Source organism: Microtus oregoni, unplaced genomic scaffold (genome assembly GCF_018167655.1).
Source record: "Microtus oregoni isolate MIOR12 unplaced genomic scaffold, Mior012 000035F_ref0000213, whole genome shotgun sequence".
NCBI classification, from domain to species: Eukaryota; Metazoa; Chordata; class Mammalia; order Rodentia; family Cricetidae; genus Microtus; species Microtus oregoni.
Genome location: NW_024543094.1, coordinates 2,946,314 through 2,970,654, shown reverse-complemented (window position 1 = coordinate 2,970,654; position 24,341 = coordinate 2,946,314). Strand labels below are relative to the sequence as shown.

Below are 24,341 nucleotides of genomic sequence, written 5' to 3'. Positions count from 1 at the left end.
CACTGTGTGAAATTATCTATTATTATTCCCCTGAACTTAAAGCCTTTCTGCCAAGAAATGCAAGTTTCCATTTGTGTCAACAAGATGTGAATTAAGGATTAAAGTAGAGTGAAAGAAAACACAGATGTTCTCAACTTAAACCAAAGGTGCAGTGCTGCGGTCGCCCTTGCTGATGCTGTTCAGGGCCCTGGACTCTGGAGTAGGGGAAGAATTAGGGGGAGGCTGGCCAATTCGTCCAGAATTTGAACTTGAAATTTTCCCACATCAAGTCTTATCAGTGTCTCCTCTATGATCCACATTTACACTTGGTACCTGAGCAGAGCAGTCTTTTCTTTCTGCCCTTCTGACAGTTGCCTTTCTAGCTTTCTTTCTGTCCACAAGAGAACTTCAGGAAACAGCCATTCTCTTTCCATGCCTTAGAGCAGTGGTTCTCGACCCGTGGGTCGCAACCCCCTAGGGTGTCAACCATTTCATAGGGGTGGCATATCAGATATCCTGCATATTAGATATTTACAGTAAAATTCAGAGCTATGGCAAAGTTACAGTTATGGATTAGCAACAAAAATAATTTAGTGGCTGGGGTCACCACAACATGAGTTGCTGAGCTGTATTAAAGGGTTGCCGCATTAGGAAGGTTGAGAACCTCTGTCCTAGAAGGTCAGGGTTTGTGCTGGGTGCTCCTCTAAGCCTTGGCGTGGATAAGGCCTTATGAGCTGGCTGGAGACTGGCCACTGGGGCAGTCTGTCATGGTGATGTTGGTGAGGTCCGCCTGCAGATGAGGATGGGGCAGTCTGTCATGGTGATGTTGGTGAGGTCCGCCTGCAGATGAGGAGTCACATGGTTTCACGTAATACAGAGGGCTGCAGTGGGGCTCTAGCTGCATTTGTGGTTTCTCTGCCAGGTGATTCCAGTGTGGTGGGAGCAAGCAGTCTCACAAGTTGAAGATTGTATGTACTTCTCTGTTTTATGCTAATAAAGGAATATGCTAGCCTAGATTATAAAGTGGTCAGGTTTGAAATCCTTGGGAGCTGATTTGACCCCCGACACTGCAGCTTTGTCACTTTGGGAGAGCCCATCTCTCTGTCTGTTTCTTTCATGTGTGAAGTGGGTTGATATTACCACAACCTCAAACTTACAACCTGGAAACATTGTTAGACGTTCTTTGGAAATGGTAATGGCTTCTTTTTAAATATTATTTCCCAGATATGTTTCATAACTTTACTGACGGGTCTTTTTTTAGCCTGTTCTGAGATGGGGACATTGGGAACAGCACACTTTCTGCAGAAGTCCAGTCCTCTTGTTTGGATTCTAATTGTCCTCTAAAGGTGTGGTTCCTAGGGTGGTGCTATTGGGAAGCTGTGGACTCTTGAATAGGTAGGACTGACTGAGAGCTCTTCAGAGCAATCCTAAAGGAGGCCGTAGGGTGCCAGACCTTTCTTCTCTTCCCTTTTCACTTCCTGGTACAAGGCGAACAGTTTTGTTGTACCATATACCCTGTTACGACATTCTCCTTACCACAGGCCCCAAGAATCGGACAAACGGAATCATGGATCAGAACTTCTAATTCAGACGGGACAACTGTTTTCTCTGGTATCACAGTGACTGAAGACTTAGTGATGCATTCAGCTCAGGTTTCTGGGTTTGTGCAGGCTGCTTGTTCTCACTACCGAGTCCTGCTGCTGCTTTTAGTACAGGATCAGCCCTTGACAGTATGAAATGAAGAAGACTCTGGAGTGCTCCAGTAAAACTTTGGGAACACTGGACTTTGGAATTTGAATCTCTCTTATTTATGTCACAAATGTTTTTGATTGCTTTTCATTGACTCTTTGCTCACAAGCTTCACAAAAGCAGGCTGTGGTTCTGCTTGTCGTCAACGACCGTCCTTAGAACTTTCTAGTCATTTTCAGTAAAATTTATTGTCTCAGGTCATTGTAGAGAACCAAGTGGAGAAGAGTTTGACACTTTCCAACAGGAAGTTAGTAAACTAGGCATAGATGTAATAAATGTGGATTTTTGAACATGACCAATACTGTGTCAGAGAAGCAGATGAGAGAGGGGCAGCGTTAGTCAGAACTGATTGACAGAATGAAAATGGGATTTACTCTAGTGGCTTGCAGATTGTTACTTGAGTAGTCCAACAGTGGCTGTCTCATGATGGGCAGGCCAAGAAAACAGCACTTGCTCAGTCTCAGCAGTCCCAGTCTGGTGCCGGAGTCCCAGGGCTGTCCTAGAGATCTGCTGGTCTTCGGTCCGTGTTGGAATCCTGAAGATGTAGGTTCTAGCACCGGGGACGATATGCCTCAGGATTAGGGTAGATGACCTTGCTTGGGAGAGTGAGGACAAGCAGACAAAAAGCAAAAGTTGCTTCTCCCATGCCCTTTCATGGGGCTGCCCACCCCAGAAAGTGGCCCAGATTTGAGTTGGGTCTTCTCATCTCAAATCCATTGGAGACTGAAGACTTCCCAGTCAGGCCGACCTTTTCAGACACGCATTGCCAGCTTCTTGGGCTTCAGTTGTGACTAGATTGTGTCGTGTTGACAACCAAAATTAGCCGCCCCGGGAACCAGCTAGAATAATGGGTTCTTAGGCTGGGTCATCTACTGGTCATGGGGTCAGAGCTCTTCTCTCCTGGTTGTTTGGTGAGCACTTAAGAGAACCCAATAGAACTTGGGTAGAGTAGATGAACGATTGGTCATTTTGTGGAATGGCAGACAGTAGCTTAGCCCTGTTCTGTGACCTTTGAACTGGAATTTGAGTCTCCTATCTCTGACCAGTGGGCTTCCATACTGCGCTTCTACTTCACTGCTGTGGTGCCTTAGTCCAGTGGGGAAGCTTGTTCTGCTTGCCGGCATATTTAACTCTCAGAAAGCCTTATGAATTCAGAGGGCAAGTTTTATCATTTGCCCTTTTAGAGGAGACAACCGGCAATCTGCAGTATTTTAAGGTAATTGGGTCACTGAAGAAGTGCTGGAGGAGAGTCTTGGAGCTGGTTTTTCTAATCATTTTACTGTGCCACGCTGCCTTATTATGCTTCATGGAACTTGATGCCATCAATACCCAAACACTTAAAAATAAATTGGAAAAGAAGTCACATCCTGTTGTGGCTCCAGCCCTTGGCAGCGATGTTTTTAAGTAGAGGTTTGTGTTACGAGAATTTTGCTTTCAAAATGCTGCATGTGCCTCCTGTAAAAGGTTGAATGAAACGCTTTTATTTTTGGTAAGTGGCCCATGTATGTTTATTATTTATTTATTTTACTCCTTTTAAACCCCAGGTCCCATGGCTAAACAAAGCACTGCATACTTTTATTGCATATGCCATTATTAAAAGAAGTGGAAAAGATGCTTATTAGTTTTAATATTGCCTGTGTGGAAGCATAGCCTTTAAGAAGCAGTTACAGTTTCCAGAAGTACACTTTAAGAAGTCACCTGGATTTGTATTTGACTGATAAAAGAGAAAATTCTCTTAACTTTGCTATGATTTGATAATTATTTTAGTTGGGGGCGAAGATGTCTTGTGCTTTCCTGATCTGATGCACATTCCTGGGGCCTGGAGATTTATTTTGAGGCAGCCTTTCATTTGTTGGCATATAATCCAGGCAAAGCTGCATCTCAGTGCAAGTCTTTGCTCTTTCTCTATAAACCATTTGCTGCTTTAACTTCTGGTGTTTGCCCTTTCAATAAAACACACATGGCTTTTACTGTTGGAACTATTGTTGCGTTAAGCACAAACCAAATAGTCAGGCTTCTTGCATCTAATGCTGGAATACAATCTTCCAGAAGACAGTATTAAAACACTGCTTTTTGAAGTAGCTGTTCAGGACCCAGAAGCACTTTAGAAAGTTAATGGGTTGTGATATGGAAGGGCATGAGGGAAACTTATGATGAGTTATAGGGACAAGAAAATAATCCAGCCTGAGCCTCGGAGGTGTCAGGCAATGGGTGTGTTAATTACAGAGTTACAGAAGCTGGGGAAGATGGGGCAAATCCAAATCCAAACCATACTGAGATTCCGTCTCAGCCCAGTATGGATGCCTGCTTCAAGAAAACATCCATCTTTGTAAAGATGGCTCAGTGCTTAAGATTATTAGCTGTGCTTCTGGAAGACTGGAATTTGATTTCCAGAACCCATATGGTGCCTTATAAACTTGTGTACCTCCAGATACAGGGGGTATGACAACTTCTTCTGGCCTCCATGGGCTCCAGGTACACAAGTGGTGCACACACATACATGCAAGTGAAACACCCATATACACTGAGAAAATGAACGACAAGTGCTGGTGGAAGGGACCCTGTGTAGTGAGTATGGAAGTTGCTTAAAAAAAAAAAACAAAAACAAAAAACAAAAGCCATCAAGTGATTTAGCTGTAACACTCCAGGAATATACTCAGGAACGTAAGTCAACAGAGATACTATAACATCCGCACTGTAGAGATCCTTCCCCATCCATGTGTATCAGAGTACTTTTCATAACAGCCAAGATGTGGAATCAGCTTCAGATAAATATGTGTGTATCTCCAATGTAGTTTCATTCATCTATGAAGAAGACAGACATCATAGAAAAACCATTGAAACTTGAGATGATCATGTAAGCAAAATAAAGCCAGACACAGAAAACAAATATCATGTATTTTCTCTCTTCGTGGAATATACACACAGGACACAACAGTAGAAGGGAAACTTCGTTAGAGGAGAGGGAGGGGACGAGAGAGAATAATGGGGAGAATAAAGAAAACCCCGCCACAGCTGTCAAGTGGCAGAGGTTGGATTGGAATCCAGAGTCTCCTCACATACCCACGAGGCCACCATAGCTCGGAATTGTTAAAGATTCTGTAGAAGACACTTGGGTGCTCTAGAATATAACTGTAATTTGCAGTACAGGAGAAAGTTCAGCTTAGCTGGTTGCTTCCCTGAAGGACAGCGTTCTAGTGTGTTTTCTGTTGCCCCAACAGGCTCCTCAACACTGGGTGATTCATCAAACCTAAAGGGTTGTTTCAATCATGCTTCTAGAGACAGCCCAGCTGAAGAGTGCATGGTTCTGGCATCTGCTTGGCCTCTGGAGGGCCTTCTTTTGTCCTAATGTGATGGAAAGCTTCACATAGTGAGGCAGAGCAAGCTAGGTAGAAGTTCCTTTTGCTTCTGTTTTATGACCAAGCTACTCTCACAAGCGTCATCATGACGCAGTCATGTCCCAAGCTTTGTAACTCAGCATTGCCATATTGAGAACCAAGTTTCCAGCAGACTGTAGGGAATACGCGCCCCCCCGCCCCTCCCCGCCCCCAGCCAGCAGCCTTGAGAAGATTGATTAACCTTGATTAGGCCGCACAGTGGTGGTCGGGTGGTGGTGCTTTGGTCCTCTAGGGTTTGTGCTCTTCTGGAGCTTGGCAAGTACTCAGCAAACTTAGTGTTACCAGTTTAGTGACTTAGTGTTACCAGTGCGCTTACTTTTTCTTTGTTGCACGGGGGACCTGGTAAAAGCTGAATTAATTATTTGCCAGGAGGTGGAACAGTATACACACTTGGTATTTGTTTGGGTTATATTTGTATATAGATCTGAAATAATTGAAGTGGTCATGCAACTTTAAATAAGCGAACCCATTGAAATACATAAAACCTTCTATCAGTGACAGCTGTTATTAATATGTGTAAAAGTAGCTGGCTATATATACTCACTATGTCCAAGAAATTTAAGAGGTGGAATAAAGACTTTGGGACATAATTTTTCAATTTGTGAATACTTAATTTGAAATCCTTTTGAGATACATAGATTTGAAAATAAAATTTAAAAAGATACCTTTCTCTATCCTAAAATGACTGGGAAATATAGAAACATAAATAAATAATCTATAAAAATATTTTCAGGTTATGTCTGCACACAGCCTTACTTTTTTTTTTCTTAATTAGAAGTTTAGAATATCAATAGTTACTCTCTTCCTCCTGTCCTCCTTTACTCTAAGTACAGTCTAGAAGCACGGTGGCCTGCTGCATAAGTGGATTCTTGCTAGCTGGGTTTTCTCACACAGCTATGCCCTTCTCTTGTGTCTGTGTGACTGGCATTGTGATCCCCATTGATGCCACCGGTGTTTTCTAGGTTACCTGCAGAAATTCCATGGAGTCAGTGCCTCTCTTATGCTGATGGAGCTCCAGGAAAACACTCCCTTAGTGTCATGACAGTCGACCGGCTCATAGGACAGCACACACGGTTTTAACTCCTTTTCTTCCTGTGAGTCACCCTGTGAGGAGCTTCAGGAGTTGACTGCCCAGGCATTGGGTTCTGCCTAGGTGCTGGGTTCTGGCTTGCACATGCCTGTGCTCCGGATAAGCAGCATTGCCTCTCTGATGCTGCCTTTCTCCTCTTCTGATGAGGACTGTGACAGTGCCCTCCTGTGAAACTACCCCAGGAGCGAGGTGAGAGGACAGGGGAGGCGCCTCCTGCCTCCTTTAAGTAAATATTTGCTGTCGTTAACTGGTGCGTGGTTAATAGATTTTAGTTGGCAGGCTTCTGAGAAAGACGGATAGGAAGAACACGTGAAACGGATTTGTTTGTGTTTTAGGAAAGCAGATGAATTTAATCTTCCCTTTGTTTCCCCAATTGCTCTTGCTGTTATTTATTTATTTATTTATTTAATTTTCTTATGTTTCTTCTGGATGTTTCTGGATCACTGGAATTAAATTAACAGGGAAATCCGGGCTGTGTCCTGCTGCCCAGCCTCAGTTGCAGGGGGATCAGCCTGGCGCTGCCTCTGTTCCTTGTCTGCCCTGCCCAGCTGAACTTTTCCTAGGGGGCGCAGGCTGCTGGGGTGGTGGCTGGCGCATCCTGTGTCCCCTTGACTCAGGTGTGTGTAGAGAGGGGTTAGGCCTCTGGGGCTTTTCTTCTCTTATTCACAGTTCTTGTGCCGCTACCTGAAGTCTGTGCTACACTAGGATCTAGCTTTCAGGATCCTTTCACATCCATGTTCGTTGCTCTCTGTCACACTAGGCAGGAAATGCAGTCAGCCCAGATGTTCCTTAAGTGATGACTGCATCACTTAATGTGGTACATACACGCAGTGGCGTTTCATCCAGCCTTAAATTGAAATTTGTGAGAAAATGGAGGGGGCTGGAAAACAGTGTATTAAGTGAGGTAACCCAGGCTTAGAAAGACAATACTGTGTTCTCCTGAGGATCGCAGCATGCACTTTTACTCTAAGTGTAGGTGTGTGGAATTGTGTGTAGAGCCCAGAAAAGGAGCCCAGGATAGTAGAAGAAAGACGCTTTGAGGAGGGGATGAGGAGGGTAATAGAACATATGTGATATGCGGGTGGAAGAGGGAATACTGGGGACGGAAGACTGCCAGCAGGGAGGGGCAGAGCGTGAGAGGGGTCAACCGAGACTAAGGTGCGTGAAAATGCTTTAAAGAAACCCGTTAATCTGTATGCTGATTAAAAAGTAAAGTTAAGTGTAGAAAAATCCAAAATAATTGACAAATGGTGTGTGCATTTGCCTCTGAGGTGAACATCCCATAGCCGAGGTCACAAGGAGCCTTAGCTAGAGGAGGGCGTTATCCCAGGGATCTGTACTGCCTTTGTCCAGAAGCTGACTCAGCATAGGTAAGTCCTCCTCGCTGTCCCTTAGGGCACTTTGGTGGCCTCCAGCTTGAGTAAAATAATGGTATTATTTTCATGTTCAAATTCACTTTTCAGCAGGGCCTGTTTTTCTTTTTTGTAGCAGCATGTGTAAAAATTTATTAAAAATATAATGCCGCCATATGCTCATGCTGTTTCATTACACAATCTAAAGGCAAAAAAAAAAAAAAGCCATATAAGCACCCCAGATGTTACACAAAGGCCTTCTTTATATAAGGTCGCAGGTTCTTGAACTGCTGTGAATGTTAGCTCACTCAGTGTTGGTGTGCTGAAAACATACTTTGGCAAATAGAACACAAGCTAGCGCCAGATGCATGGCTGCCTGCAGAGAATGTTGCAGTAGTTAGTCTGCATGTTTTGAGGACCTTTCTGCTGTCAGTGCTAACACTTCGTGGCCATGTATCCCTCGGATTAGGTCATCGAAGAGTTGGAACTTTTCCTGCAGGTGTATATGTGGCAGGTTGTTTGCATGTGTGCCTGGATGACCAAAGACGGTATCAGAAGAGGGCATTAGATCCCATTTTGGATGCGTGTGAGCCACCAAGTGGTTGCTGGGAATTGAACTCAGGACCTCTGGAGGATCAGCCAGTGGCTCTTAACCACTAAGCCATCTCTCCAGTCCTAGAGACATTATTTTTAAAAAACCAACTTGTTGTATATAATTTTAAGATTTCCTTTGTGCAGATTAATGTTTAAACTCAGGATCTTTATACTTGTAAACTGGAAAATGTCATTGTTCAGTCAGGTGGCATGACCGTAATGAAAGTCAGCGTTCAGTGGTTGGGACACTGAAGGAACTGTCTGGTTTGGCTTTGCCATTAGTCTGTAGTTGTCTTAATAGAAGTGTCATGGAAAAGAGTTATATAGAGAACAAACCAAAATCAACTCAGCAGAGCTTCAAACACTGGGAAAGTGGGGGGGAGGGGGGTGAAGTACTTCCATGTACGTGAACTGATCATTTCCTTAGCTTTTGGCTGTACAAAGTATTACTTACAGGAAGTCTGGTTGGCTTTATAATTATGATTTTAAAAAGGCTCAGATGCAATACCAGAAGGTAGTATGTTGGCAACTGACAAAGTATGTCTCAAAGAAAATATGCTAGGGGCTAGAGAACTGACCTAGCAGTTAAGACTGCTTTCTTGTCTTCTAGAGCACTGATTCTCAACCTTCTTAATGCTGTGACCCTTGAATACAGTCCCTCAGGCTGTGGTGATCCCCATCAATACTATGATTTCATTGCTACTTCATAACTGTAATTTTGCTACTGTTATGATTTCTAATGTAAATATTTGATAAGGAACCCGAAATGGGTCACAACCCACAGGTTGAAAACCGCTGTTCCAGGGCATCTGAGTTCACTTGCCAGAACCCTCATCAGACACAACTGCCTGTAACTCCAGCTACGGGGATCTAATTCCTTTGGCCTCCTTAAGCACTGGCACTCATGTATAGAAACTTATGTGCTTAAAGATAAAATCTTAAAATAAAACATCTAGAATTTATAAAAAACAATATATTAAATAGCTTTAATGTTAAAAATAAATATTTACAGCCAGACAATGGTGGCTCATGCCTTTAATCCCAGCACTCGGGAGGCAGAGGCAGGCAGATCTCTGTGAGTTTGAAGTCAGCCTGATCTACAAGAGCTAGTTCCAGGACAGGCCCCAAAGCTGCAGGGAAACCCTGTCTCAAAAAAAAAAAAAAAAAAAAAAAAAAACAAAAAACAAAAAACAAAAAACCCAAATTACAGAATGTGTCAGTTGGATTTTACATTTTGGCCATCAGTAGACTAGATGATAAACTTATGGGCCATCTCTGAATTTAAAATAAAGTTTGTCTTAGTGAGACCTTTTTAAAAACAAACACAACAGCCCAAATAAAACTAGTTAAACTTGTGTTTCTCGCTACAATTTTAAAAAGTGGTCAGATGGTTCAGAAATGGGACTTTGCTGTCAGAGCTGCTAAATACATGGGCTTACTCCGTGCCTGAAAGGAAAATTGGACTCTTAAGTTTATCCCTGCCCAGCCCAGGCACCATGCTTAATTTCAGGTGCCGTGGGCAGCAGCAGACTAGGTCCCCAGCCTGCCAACAAGCTCCTTGCTGTTCTGCTATGTTGTTGCCTTTGGATCTCATCATGGAATCTTTATGCTCGACTCTATTTGCAAAGGAAGGAAGAAACTACATTTCTTTGCTTATAGAAGACTAAAACCAACTCAGTGAAAACTTTGCACACTCTGCGAGCCATTGCCGATAGGTGCAAACACACTGTTAAGCAGGAGGGACGATTCCGATCCCCCAGGAGTTTATGGTCCTGCTTTTGATGCCACTCAGAATGCACAGCGTAAGCAGAGGGCAGCTGAGAGCAGTCTTCTAGAAGCTTCGTGGTGTTTTTCAAGGAAGGGTCATCCTTGAGAATAAGAAAACTCTCGTCTCCCTTTTGATGGGAGCCAGGGGCCCTCACGGGCACACTTTTGAGCATATTTTCCCTTCCCAGGTCTTCGTGGGGCTTGACCTGTACTTTGTTTCCAGGACTTTGAAAGTTTGTTGGCATCATGGGCCACAAGTTCGGCTCGATCACAGTGCTCTCACAATCAGCTTTCAGCAGCTTCCTCCCAAGGGCAGGGTTGTCATCCCAAACTCTTAGTCTGGAAAGTTCAGAGGTGTGAGCTGTGGATACTCTGAAGGACGCAGGGTGTGCTTGAGGCCTCCATCAAGTTCACAATGCTATCTGCTCATCCTGGCTGTTATCTTTGGAAAAGACAGACAGCTGTCTGTCCTGAACCCACGATCAGAGCTCTCTGCTGCAGTGGAGGTGCCAGTCATTCCAGGGTCGTGTTTTCGCTTACCGAACTTCTCATCTTCTTCTGTCTGCTTCTTGTTATCCCACGGGCCTCTTTCAAAGTTAGTTGGAGCTCTGTAAACTAAGCAGTTGGGGAGTGAGTTTAAGACTTTAGCTTTGAGTTGAGCACAAACGTGCTGTGTTTGCAGCAGATAGTTACAGTGAAGGTCCAGGGCAGTGTTGGTTAGCGTAGAGCATTAGAAATGTTCAAACAATGGGGCTGTGTGCCTGTGATGGAAGACACTTTCTTCTTTCTCTCCTTTCACCCTGAGACCTCCTGGTTGATGAAAGGAGTAAGAGAGAGCTACCTATCAGCTTGAGGGGAGGCTGTCACTTGAATTTCCCCAATGCTTCAAATCCCGCTGTAACCCTCTCCAGTTTGCCGGCCTGCCAGCGTGGTTTAAAGGTTGCAGACAAAGCCAGGGCTCCCTCTTGATCCATCTGGGCCCCTCCCTCTGTCATCCGTCATTGTCAATGGGAGATGTATGTGTAGCAGCACAAGGGCAATGTCTGACCTCAAGGGTATTGGCAATGTTCTTAGAGAAGGCATTGTTTGCTCAGCCTCTTTGGAAGCAGTGCTCCAGGCGTTCCTGAGCCCCTGGCTAGGGCATGACAGCAGTTTGCCTGGAGAGGGAATATTCTGGCATTAAAACTCCAGGAACTGTACTCCCCTTACCTGGCTTTAGCCTGCTCTACTTTTGAATATGCCCTGTCTCTTCTCTTTTTCATTTCTGCTATCTCTTTGGTCCAAGTCCTATGGGGGATTCTGAGAAGGGGAGGCGAGGACTTGAGTTCTACCAGGTTTATTCATAGAACATCGACATGTAAATAATGAAATGAAGGAGCTGATATAATGCCACAAATGCATGGTCAGGAAAAATGAAATAATGCTCCTTTCAAACACAGGGAGGCAGTTGCCTGGGAGGGAGGAGAAAGGATGGGAGGGCGGGACCCCCCAGTGCCTGGAGTAACACACAGAAGCCACTGGTTGCACCTGCTTACCCAGGAACAGATGAGCCATGCACACTGCCTTGAGGCCTGTGGATACCCTCAGCCCTGTTGGGGATGGCGCATGTGCAGGTATGGCACACTACCCCAGTGCCTGAACATAAATTTGTCGGTTGGCTCCCTCTCAGTGTTCCCAGGAATTAACTGATGGGGACAAAATGTGGATGGAGAGTGTCTGAGTTTTGTGAATTCCTCCCACAACATGAAAACATTGGGGTTTTTCACCCCATAAATATTGGGGTTGAAGTGTACCTCCAAGTATCATTCCAAAATCCTTCCTAAGAGTCGCTCCCTTGTTAACAGGGCTGTGTGGGCTCAGTGAGGAGTGGCTAGGATGAATTCCTGATCACTTACTGCCTGGGACCTGGGGTTTCCATCTGGACTCTGGGCCTCATACCTTCTCTCCCGTCCATATGGGATGGAGAGTCTGGAGTGATCAGATGAGACAACATGAGGGATGGCAGTGGAGGATTATTTATTTCCCCGACGGAGGAGAGGTGCTTGCTGGCCAGCGATCACCGGTACTCACGCTCATACTGTTGAACCACGGCTTGTGTTTTAACTCATTCAGAGACAAATCCATCATTCAGCATCAAAAGTGAAGGGGCACCGGAGACTCGGACCCTGAACACGGCAGTGTTCTTTTCTGGTGAAAATCCCATTTGGCCAGAAATCTGAGTACCCAGTCTTTTCCTTCCTGCCCCTAACATTTTGGTGCCTTCTCTCCACCCTCCACCCTCCCATCTTTTTGGCTTACTGCAACCTGAGTGCTCCTTTTTTTTTCTGGGAAAGCCTGATATTCTGACTTCAGTTTTATAATTTAATGATAGAGAGTTTCCTTAGTAAACCAAATTTAGAATCCTAGAATGCTTATCTTATATCCAGACCTTGAACATAAAAGGCATTTTATACCCACAATTGTTCATTTAATGAGCAATTGCGGAGTGCAGGCCGGTTAAGGGATTGAGCTATATGCACTATTATTGCAAGAAGTATTCCGAAATACCAGAAATAGGACGTAAGCTCTGATCAGGGAGACTGCGAGCACAATTACCTTCTTTTCAAATCCTTCTGTGACGCTGCGGGAGGAAAAAGGACTTTGAAACTTGAAAGGAAAGAGCTTGCTTTCAACCTCAAAAGCTAGGAGGAAAGGGCTCTGAAATTTGCTCAGAATTCCCAATTCACCATTAGCCTGTTTCTTCCTTTAGCCTCAAGGCATTCTCCGCTTTTTGAAAAGATGTTAAGAAATTCAGTCACAATAGAGAGCCTAGTTTTGAACACGTTTCACTCGGTCCATTGAGGTCTGGGCTCCAGCCTTTGTGTGGGGTGAATTGAGCTGAGCGGCTAGCTGGTTGGAGAGAGGTGAATGAGGAGTCGCTGTGCAGTCGCAAATTCTGGCAAAGAAAAAAAAAAAAGCTCACCCCTTCCTTTGTTTTGTAATGCACATTCCTGTACAATCGTGCCAGTGGCAATATGTGGAGTCCAGACTGTCCCTAAGTCAATATGGAGTACTTGGTTTATAGCAACTCTTGTTAAGTTTGTCTTGTAATTGAAGCTGCTGTTGACCTTGCTTGGGGACCATTTGTAAAACCGTTTATTTAGCATAAACTGAAATAATAAACCCTCCTTCTCTGGGGCTGATTGTGATAGGGTGACATTAGTTTGATTTAATGATTACCCGCCTGACCCTTCTGCTGGAGAGGGAGGCTTGAATAGGGAGAGTTCACTTCCAAGCACTTGCAAAGAATACTAATGAGCTTGTTAAATTTAGCATGGCTCCAACCACTTTTAATTCCTCTAATGGGAGCCTCACTGCCTGCAAGAGCCAGAGGGAGAAGCAAGAAAGGCCAAGAGATGCTGAGAATGTTCCTAGAGGGTCGGCTCAGTTAGAGAAGCTTACCAAAAAGTTTAGAGAAAGTTGCTAGCCAGAACCCAGGGACTGAGTTGTAAGTATCATGTGTTTGTTTTATCCCCCCCACCACACACACACACACACCGTGGCTTTTATAGCTTGGGGGCAAGAGAGGAGTAATGGCATTAAAATGGGTTTTCAACAACAGAGCAAAATGGGTGTTAATGGAGAAAAGAGCAAGCAGGTGTTCTTTGGACTCCTCAGCAGCCAATTTTGTCGTGAATGGAGGTGTCCTGCCTACAGATGCCTAGTGGAGTTTTGTTTTTGCATAGAAAGACTTGCGTGAAACATGTCTTACATTCCCAGGTGAAAAAGACCTTGTCTCCTGTGTTCCAGGAGTTTGTGATGTATCTGAGTCCTCTTTCACAGAGCTGGGGTGCTTTCTCCAGACCTTCATGATAGTTGCCCTACATAGTGTTTGCAGCGAGGTCGTTTTTGCTCTTTCTCAGTTTCTGTCATTAAGTTCTGACTCCATGTTGGTTGCTTTTGGAGGCGTTTGTGAAATCTGGGGCGGTTTCTAATACAGTGTCCTTTGGGCAGCTCTGTCTTTGGGCGTGGAATCATGCAGATTCGTCTGCCTGAGCACAGGAAGAAGGAGGTACAAAGTGGGATTGTCACGGCAGTGTTTGAAATAAGTTTTTTTTTTTTCTTGAAAGTTTTGAGAGAATCACATGTTTCTCTTTGACCCCCATGCTTGGAGCTTTTCAGCAGGGAAGCTCAAACAGTTGCTTGTGCTTGGCTGTTAAAGTCCATTGGCAGATGCTCTTGGAGCCGTGGGCTGTTTGCTTACATTTTTACTGCTGGCTCCTGCTTGTTGCCTTGGTGGACAGCAGGTTTCTGTCAATAATTTGGCCTAGTGTAGCTTGTCTGTACTGACTCTCAAACTTTATTGAACAGCTTGCCTCGGCTGAATGAGATGAGACAGCTTTCGTCTTTTGGCATGCAGAAGTGGTTGCTAAATTTATAAGAGCAGGCGGGAATATTGCTTGGGACTTGTGCTCTCCTTGTATACATCATACTTTCAAGTCTCTTAGCTGTTTGTGTTTGGGAGCGTGTGTATTGTCAAGTTTTCATCTGAATGCTCATCAAAAGCAGCTCAACACGGGAGGTAAATTCGTGAAGTTTGTGTCTTCTGGCATGGGGGTGGAGCCAGTGGGTTGTTGAGTAAAAAGGTCACAGCGCCAACTGTGTCATAAAAGTTAAGGTTCCATGATGAAAGTTGCTATATTAAAAACATTCTTGCCTGCATTTAGCTTTATGAAGAGAATGCCTTCATTTTTTTTTTCTGTATTAACTATTTGAGCTTGTTAATACATGCTCCTCACACATGTTGGGATACTTCTCATTAGCAAAGTCACTATGCTAAGAGGCAGTCCATTTTTCATTGCCTTCCTTCTTTCTCCCTGTGGGCTGAAGGGGCCTGACAGTGGAGGGGAGCTGATCAGCCATGCTGACTGTCCAGTTGTTGGTGAAGTTGTCTTTACCTGCTCATTGTAGATGCACACGTCGCCACAGAGCCAGAGTTGACTGTAGGGATGCAGTTTTAACAGGAAAAAGTTCATTTCTTTTGGGAAGAGTAAGTTGAGGAAACCCTATTTTAAACCTGAACCCCCATTTTAAACCTGGGACAGATCGTAAGAATTTGCTTACTTACTTTTTTCCCCAGAGAATGCTAATTATGTGTCATAGTACCTCTGTGGAAGGGTTTTTTTTTTTGTTTGTTTCTTTCTTTTTTTTCCCCTTATTTTACAGAATGTGCCCCTCACTGCTCCAAGTTAACTTTACTTGAAATTTTAAACACAGTTTGTTTGTTTTTTTACAGAGAACAAATGAGTGGAAACTATGACTTGGTCTATTTGAAGGTTGTAGGAATTTTTACAAAACTGTTATTTTCAGTATTTTTGATGCCCATCAGCCTTTGCATAACCCCAAAATCTTTTCTGTAGTCTGAAATCTCACTGCTAATGAATCTCCAGGGAAGACCAATGCCTGCGTGTATTAACAGGGAGAAGAAAAACGAAGGCTCTTACTTGCTTGCTTTTGCTAGTTTGTCTTGAAATTGCCAGCAGCATGATTTGAATTACTTTTGCAAAGATCAATGTGAAAATCTGGGATTATTTTATTTATTTTTTTGTGGGCTTTAGTTGTTATTTGATAGATTAAACCTGTGTTTTACCCTTTAATTCTGAGGTTTCAGGTGAGGATCTGCACAAAACAATACTAAAATAATATTTCACAGTTGCTTTGTGGTGGTCAGCAGATTCACTATAAGGACTCCAGCATACCTCATCATGTTTTGCAAAGCATTTGGGGTAAAATAATTCAGTGTTTGTTTTCAAGCTTTCCACACATATAGGCAGGAACACTAAAGTTGGTGTTGGCATCTCAGTTTGTAGTAATATTTAGTATGCACAGCTCTGCTTTCCTCCAAAGAGAACAAAGAGCCACACTCCCGTTTTAGAAATTAGGAGTGTTCCTGGACTGGGGACACTAAGGCAGTTGCACCTACTTGTGATTTCTTTGAAAAGAAGTTTGCATATTTAGGTTTGTTCAGTCTGTCTGAGATGTTCAGTAATGTAATTGTTTATACCTAGAGTTTCAATTGTTTTTTATTAAGGATAAAGACTATGCAAGTTTTTGAGTTAATTGTTTAAGCAGTACCCATACAGCTGTGTCTTGCTGAGCTTTTTCTGCTAGAACAGCATGTTTGATTGAGGTGTGAAGCTTACTGGGTGTGATTCTAACAGGCAGATGAATCCACCTGCTGTGGGTTCAGATAGCGAGATGGTTGAAGTTTATGCACGAGGTCTAGCAAAGGTCATCCAGTCACAGAGAATGGTGGTGGAGAGATGGAAAGTTCTAGTAGGCCGGCGGGAGCTCAAGTGTTCCGGATCTGGAGATAAACTGTGTGTGGGATTTCATCCTTCTGATTTTGGGCGTTGGAGTCACATCAGACCATGACTGGGAGCATCGTCTTTGGACTTTTCCTCCTTAGCTACACAGCCATGTTGCACCTGGACCTTCTGTCTCACTGAGTTTTCCTCTTGGCTCCCAGCTTTGACCTGTGGACAGACTCATGGAGACTGTCTTAAGCTCTGTTCTTTTCCTGATTGACACCTTTGCCCCTGTCTCTAGGGGGCTTTCAGTTTCCTTTCTGACCTTGTTAAATCTCTTCTTGGGTTACAAATCTGTGTTGGAACAGATGAAACCCTCGATGTTTCTTGGATGGCTTTCCAATGGCTCACCTTCCGAGAAACGAAGGCCCAGCCTTTCTTGAGCCACCTTTCTTGAGCTGTGGGCAGCTGGACCTCTCAGTATCCCGAAGGTCTTGTTTGCTTAGGCAGGCAGAGCGAAGCTGGACATCCATGACAAGAGGTTGGCAAAACTTTGTCTCTCTTGTGAGCCTGCAGGGTATCGAGGTGTTGGGAGGAGATTCTCCATTGCATTGTCTTCCTCAAGCTACTTTGCACCTCAGGCTTCCTTCCCGCTTTATTGATCCTTGTGTAACATGGGCCATCATTCATAGACAACTTTGCTCTGCAAATATCCTACCACAGGTGTGTCGTTTACAAAGTAGCCGTAAAGGACAAAGAGGCTTCTTTCGAACAGAGAGGCAGGGAGAACTATATTGATGACTTTTTTTTTTATTGCGCCTTAAAGTAGATTCTAAAGTCTTTCATTTTCCTTCTCTCTATAGAGGATGAAAGTCCTGGACAGATCTATCACCGAGAGAGAAGAAATGCAATCACGATGCAGCCTCAGAATGTGCAGGGACTCAGCAAAATCAGTGAGGAGCCCTCAACGTCTAGTGACGAGAGGGCCTCATTGATCAAGAAGGAGATCCATGGATCCCTGCCACATCTGGCAGAGCCCTCACTCCCTTATCGCGGCACTGTGTTTGCCATGGATCCCCGGAATGGTTACATGGAGCCTCACTACCGTAAGTGCTTCTGGACAATTAGCACTTGTTCTGGAGAGACCTGGGTGGGGGTCTGTGTGTGGGGTGTGTGGTGGGTGTGGTGTGTATGCCGGCATGCATGTGCTGTATGACTTACTGACCCTTCCATTTATAAAAATGTTTAATTTTACGTTTTTCCTACTTCTGTTTCTTATCCATTCTTCTCAGAGAGTGACATTTCCTTATAGTCTAAGTACTTTTAGGTTTTTCAGTGTGTGGGGGTTCAGGAAGATGGTTTTGTCAAGAATCCACATAGAGATTTGCTAGGGTTTGAACCAGATATACTCTGTCTGTGCAGGGTTAATGGGATCCTATTAAAGCAGCTGTATTAAAAGCCTTTGATGGCAGTTCTTTCTCATGTTTCATGTTTTTGCTATTCCTATGCTTAATGATTTGTTAAAACAAACTAATTTTAACAATTCAGTGCTAAATTTGTTACTATGGAAGTCTACAGTGAGCCCTACTCTCTTTACAAGCCTGCCCAAGACACCGGAAGTTACCTTTCTAGTCCTAACAGAATCAAAGAAATTGAACAGGACTCTGATCATAAGTATAGGCTAGTTCTTTGCAAAGGCAGACTGTATGGTAAATACATACGGGCTGAGTTTCCTTCAGGCCTGTTTCTGGTTTAGGAATATAATTTGGCTCCAGAGTAATGAAAGTCATGTTTAGGTGGCAAAGCTGGAAGCTCCTGATTACAGATTTATCGCCTTGCCAGGATATAGTTGCCATTTAACCTTCCTGGCTCCAATTCCAGATGATCCATTGAGCTCCAGAGAGGGAGACTGGTTTGTGTTTTCCCTTTCCCACATCATTCAGAAATTTTAGTGTTTAAGGCAAAAGGTCATTAGCCAGATGACTGATTAGTGAGGACAGCTGATTAGAGCATGTTATTTTGCTCAAGAAAGTGCCCAGGATAAAAGCTAATTTCATTCCTTCATTAGTTAGCTGGAAGCAAAGGGGAACGCTCACTCATCAGATCAAAGGGTCTTGCAGCAACCTTAAGTCCCATCAACCGCTTTCCCCACCAGAGTATATTGTTGGAAGAAATGGGGGAAGCAATACTTTTTAAGTGGAAAGGGCTTTTTAAAAAAATTTTTTTTAGAAGCATGAAAAAATGGTTGTTTGGATTTGCCCCCCACCCCCACCCCTTTAGCTTTTGAAAAAGTTAAGTGCTTTCTCTTAAAAAAAAAAAAAAAAAGCTTATTGGTCCCATTCCTGAAAAGGTGTCTGTAGATGGAGAAGTAAGGACGGAAGTGTTTGGATAGCTATATTTCCTTCCTCTCTTAGGGCTTACTTCGTTTTGTTTTTTCCCCTGACTTTTAGAAATGAAGATAAAAAAATAATGTTGATAGGATTTTTTTTCCCTCTGATCACATTTTAAAGTGTCTTTCATCGTGTTTTTATTTGTGGTTTCTTGCATATGATTCATGCAGACACCACTGGGGATTCCTATATTCTCCCCACCTGTGTTTATAGCTCCTCATAGTGAGCAGTACACGCACATTCTTTTAAAGATCAAGCGTTGATACCCGCCTACAAGATCCTCGCAGTGTTTTGTCTTTTTGTGTGAACACAAGCTTTTCCCATCACAGTGATGTTTTGTTTTGTTTTGTTTTCCAGATGCCCACTAATTAGTGAGATGTTTAATTAGTCCAGACAGCGGATGAACCCTTCTTTCTGTTGGTTGATGGTAGAGGAACCGTTAACTTTCTGTCCAGTTTGCAGCTTGTTCTTTGTTTTAACAGTTTCCCATTGAGTTGTCTCCCCATCGTTTGAGGGGCTGGCTTTCTTTTCAGCAGGGACTCCTGTACAGGCTCAGTGGTCTGTGTGACCCAGTTCCTGGCTCACCAAAGTAGCATTAGCTAACACCGCCTGGAGAGCTCACAGTAGGATTTATGTTCATTTATTGTTTTGCTAGTTTGAGGATATAGTACCTATAAGTTGACTCTTCTTGTGATTTCCTGCTCTGTTACATAAAAGAATGTTGAAGTAATGCTCTTGACTCTGATTACATCCACCGTCTATAGCCACATGGCAAAGGAATTCTGAGGTCCTCACCAATGGTTTTCCTGACTTGGGAACATTACATAGTTATGTGCTGGAAGTCTTGGAAACTGCAGATTTGGGTTCAGATGCTAGTGGTTCACTTATTAGCCCTGTGACCTTGAGTCAGTGTGTTGGCTGCCAAGAGTGATTTCCTTGTTCTCAGAGATGTGTGATGTTATGACTGACTGTGCCTTGGGGTTCTTCTGCAATTGTGCCGGTAAAATGGAGTCTTTCCTAAACTCCAGCACATGCTAAGTGCCTCAGAATTGTGAGGCCATGCTGCTCTGCTTCTTCCTTCTACTTCCCCCTCTGTTTCTTCTGGTCCTCCATCAGCACCACAATGTGGTTGGCTCACTCTCCACACAATGCCATTTCTGTGAGGCAGCAGTGTATTTTGTTTGTTGTTTTGTTTTTGTGACTGCTTAGAAAATGAATGGGCTGTAACCAGGAAGAATGACAAGAGTAGCAAGAGCTATGCCCCGTGCCTTCTCCTCAGACTGCCTTTCTCATGAAACCCCAGTTGGCTTTGGCTTTTGTCTGTTTCATAAGCAAAGACATTATGAAGCTTTTTTACTTTAAGAAGTCCTAAAATTTTAAATTTATGTCAGAAAATATTTTATATAATGAGTAAAAACATAGAAAAAGGTGCAGTATTATTAGTTGATATGAAATAATTCAAGACCCTAAACTAAGCTTGCTTTAGCTAGGATATGACTTTACTTTCCTAGAACCTTGTTTGGGTATTTGATTTTCTATTTACATATCAAGTGGTTTTTTAGGTGTTTATGATCAAATCTGCATACCTGACATGGATTTAATTACCCAGGCAAAGCTAATGACTAATGTGAGCTAAAGGTAATAAATGTCCTGAGAATTTAAAAAATGTGTTTGAAAGGGGCATTAAATTTTATTTCGTTTCTGTTTCTTGTGGGCTAAGCCTGTCTCCCTCCTGCAGTACTCTCCAAAGCCAAGTTCATTGTAGACCTTTGCTACACTGTGCAGAAGCCTCTCTAGGGCCCATTCCTCCCTTCTGCCTTTACCAGCTCTGTGACACAGCTGCATACTAAAGACTCCACCAGTCCAATGTGGCTGGCTATGAGCACTCAGTAATTCCTTCAATTATCCATGGTTGGAAAATGTAGACTTTTCAAATGCCTAATTTGTGCTTCTATATATACTAACTTTGTATTTCTAAAGTGTGGGTAGGTTTCCTGTAAGACCAGAAAAGGGAAGAAAAACAAACAAACAAAACATCTTTTTCCCTTCAGAAGGACATATGTAAAATTTTTATTGCATAAGATTTTATTATACTTGGGTAGGCAGTGATGCATCTTCACAAATTGTAGTTTGGCAGAATTCAAAGTATTTTAGATTTTGTGGGTTTGACTTTAAAAACTCGAAAAGGAAAGAAAAAAGAAAGCCAAGGGATAGCGGGCACTTCAAACGTTTTCAACATGTGTTTGAAATAAAATCCACACAGTGGGGTGGGGTGGGGTGTTCTCCCATGAAGGGTAGCAGTGGATGGGTTGTATATCAGGGCAAGAAAGAAAGCATGCAAGCTGCGTGTCTCACACATGATGTGGTGCTGACAGCCTCTTGGCCACAGCATCACTCACGTGTTATAATTTGGGATACCACAAGGGGAGGTAGATTTGGGGACCCTATCTGCTTATCCTGGAGTCAGGCTAAGAGATTCCATCTCTTGCCCAAAGATTGATCAGCAACATTTTTCTCCTCCTGCCCCATCTGTAGGCAGATATTTCAAACTACCATCACCCAGTGCTTTCATTTATTGTTTTATAAACTTGGGAAGGCAGGTGACATAATAGTTCAAGCATGCTCTGTACCCTGACTGACACTTAACTTTTATTCTTTTCGCTTTTACAGGAAACATGTGTTTCACTGTCTTCCTTCTCAGCAAGAAGAGTGTAGCTTTGTAGCCGTCTCTGTAGGGTTCTGTGTGTGAAGTTTGTTGGACTCATTGAGCATGTCACAGAAGGTTCTCAGTTTTGTTAAAGGGGGCAGAAAGATTTCTTCTTTTTTTAAAAGTTCAAGTCTCCTTCATAGTTTTATAGTTGTGTGCTGACTGCCCTCTTCCCCGCCCTGCTCCCAAGCAGTAATTCTTCATGGAAAATATGATGCATTCTTGCATGCAAATGCTTTGATTGAAAACACACCACTGGTATTCTCCCTTCTGTTCCCCAGCTCAAATGACAGAACTATTAGTTGCTAATTAGCAAAACCTGAGGAATTAGCTTAAAGAAAAGAAATGGAATTTTTAATTGGCTTGCATTTATTTTCTGTCTGAAGCTATTGTGCTGATCCCACTTGTAGGCTTGTGGCTTAAAAAAAAAAAGGCACAAGCAAGTGTTTTTTCTTACCTGTCTGTCTCTGTGTTAACTGACTTTCCACATGCCTTAGAAACGTATCTTCTGATTGAGGGGGAAGAGGATGTGTATTTTACATATTTAATAGGTGCACCTGCTCACAGTCCTTCTACTTTGCAATTGTCATCTTGAGACTGTGGAGACAAAAATGCCCACAAGGCACAAACGAACAGTTTGGTGTTGACCGAACCGCAAAGGTAATGACAGTTCCCTTAGCACACAGTTCCAGCTTTATCCAGATTGTCTCTTCCTCCTTGGAGAACTGCTGATGAACCAATCGGGAGGTTTCATTTCCCTTCTGAATGTTAGATTATTTAAGCAGAGCGAGCAATGCTGGGTCATTCTCGGGGGGCTGTGCTGACTATCTTGCTTCCTAACTGTTAGTCTTGAGGTGCGGGGAGGGGAGGGGGTGGCTGTCAGAAAGTCTCTACACTCTTGCATAACTTATTTGTGAGCTTAAGACACTTGTCTTTTCTCAAAAGTTCAGTGTTAGGATGTGCTTCCGTACAGCAACCCAGAGGACAAACAGTGAACCATTGCTGTAGACTTTTATAGCATCATCCCACAGATTTCATAGCTTTCTTGCAAGGTGACTAAAGCATTACAGGAGTGGGGATCGTGCTAGCATTCTGGGTTTGACCTTTTCGTAATGAAGGTTGAGATATGATGAGTGCAAATAGGAACCAGGTAACTTGAGAAAAGTACTGTACTGTTTGGAGAAAAGTACTGTACCGTTTGGAGAAAAGTTACTCGGTTCTATATGTGGACTTGAGAAAAGTACTGTACCGTTTGGAGAAAAGTTACTTGGTTCTATATGTGGACTTTGAAAACATTTACTAGCAGGCCACACAGATGGGAAAAAAAAAAAAGAAAGAGAAGAAGACCTTGTTTCTTGAGAAAATAATTTAGCCAGTGACAAGATGGCCAACCCCTCCTGTACCTCCACTCACATCTCCTTCCATCACCTCCTTTGGACCTTCACTTTCCTGCTTCCTGCCTTCTTCTCTTCATGTGATTGCTTCTCCTAGGCCAGTTAGATAAGTCTCCTTTACCATCTTCCAAGATGACCTTTCTATCCTAGACACTGAAGAGACATGCAAGTTCCATGTATAAACACATTATTATTACTTCCTTTGGTTGTCACTGCCCCATAACATAGCCAGATCTCTTTTGGAACAGTGTGATTAGCTCAAAGTATGCACTTGGCTTTTCTGTCCCCCGCCCCCCACTTTTCCGATTTCCCTGAAAGGTGTGGGAGGAGGCCCCCATTCTTCCATAACTAGGGGGCTATTAGGTTGCTCGACTTTGGTCCTGTTCAACGGAGGTTACTCTTTTGGAATTGGAAGAGATGTAGTTGCTTCTGTTGTCATCTTAGGGTTAGTCATTATGTCCCACACAGCCCCCTCTGTGTAAAGGAGGTGTACAGTTGCTAGGCTTCACATGAGAGATGAATTGTAGCCCTTTGGAATGAACTGACAGCTCAGTCATGGCAGGGATATGAAAGCTTTTTTTTTAATACTGTGGGACTAGCACAGAAGAGCTGCCTGTCATAGTTGACGTGACACTAGTGTTAGCTGGGACTGCTGGGTATTTTTCCTGAAGCTGAGGGAAGCATAGTGCTTGCTTGCCCTTTTCTTCAGTAACCTCGGTAATTCATGATTTTGGTAATAATGTCCCCAGTGATCCTTGTCCAGCTGGTGTGAAGCTCATGCTAATGAGACCTCACATCACAGCTTCGCTCAGGAGCAAGGATAAAGTTTCCTAAAAATGTCACATGATTTTTACTCCCTTCTTAATTTGGCACCCACCCAAATGGCACTATCTTGGGGTTCTTTCCCTCCATGACCACCTCCCGCTCTCCTGTTTTGCTTTCTTCTGTCTTAGACTAAAGTGTGGAAACAGGGACTCCTGCCTTTTGCTAGCCAGCTTCTAACAGCTCCCTCTTCCCTCTTCTAATGGAGGCAACATTATCCTTGGCCCTCCTCCTTTTTCTTGTATAATTAAAGAATGTTACCTTTGATGTCTCTTGAAAGCCGTGTCTCCTATCCTGCTTTAGCTTTCTTGATCTTGCATCTATCAATTTGTGCTGTGTCCTCACACTTCTCCATGAAAAGACTTGATTTCCTCTTTTTGAGCCTTTTCACAGTTTGAATTAATACACAGTAACTGATTCGGTCAGTTCCAGTGCTCTGATCCAGTCTCGATTGTTGTAGTGTTCTTCCAAAAGGATCCTACGTTCTCAGTTATTTAACCTTTTATATTCGGGCCTCTGCCTTGGTTTCCAGTAAATAAATAAGTTGTGCTTACTTTTCTGGAGTCGTCCCTTCTTTCATGGGCCCAGATTTTCCACCAGCCTCTATTTCAGATTAATTTCTTCATCTTAGAACAAAGAAAAGGAAAAACATCTTATTGATTCGACTACCCAGCCTTTTGATTTTGTCAGTCATTTGTTAACTGAGCATGTACTTAGAAAATAGCCCAAGTGATACCAAACACTGAGCCAAATGAGCAGTCCCCTGCCTCTGTGCAGCCTCAGCTGTGGGTTATGGAGACCAGTAGACAGAG

The 24,341-nt window shown here is 43.3% G+C and overlaps 1 protein-coding gene across 1 annotated transcript in view; it reads left to right on the top strand.

Annotated features, from left to right (window-relative positions):
* Positions 1 to 24,341, top strand: part of Gli3 (GLI family zinc finger 3) — a 270,292-nt gene that overhangs the window by 61,236 nt on the left and 184,715 nt on the right. Inside the window, exon 3 of the mRNA XM_041630870.1 lies at positions 17,080 to 17,322. Within this exon, the coding sequence (XP_041486804.1) occupies positions 17,080 to 17,322 (243 nt within the window). The remainder of the gene's footprint in view (positions 1 to 17,079; positions 17,323 to 24,341) is intronic.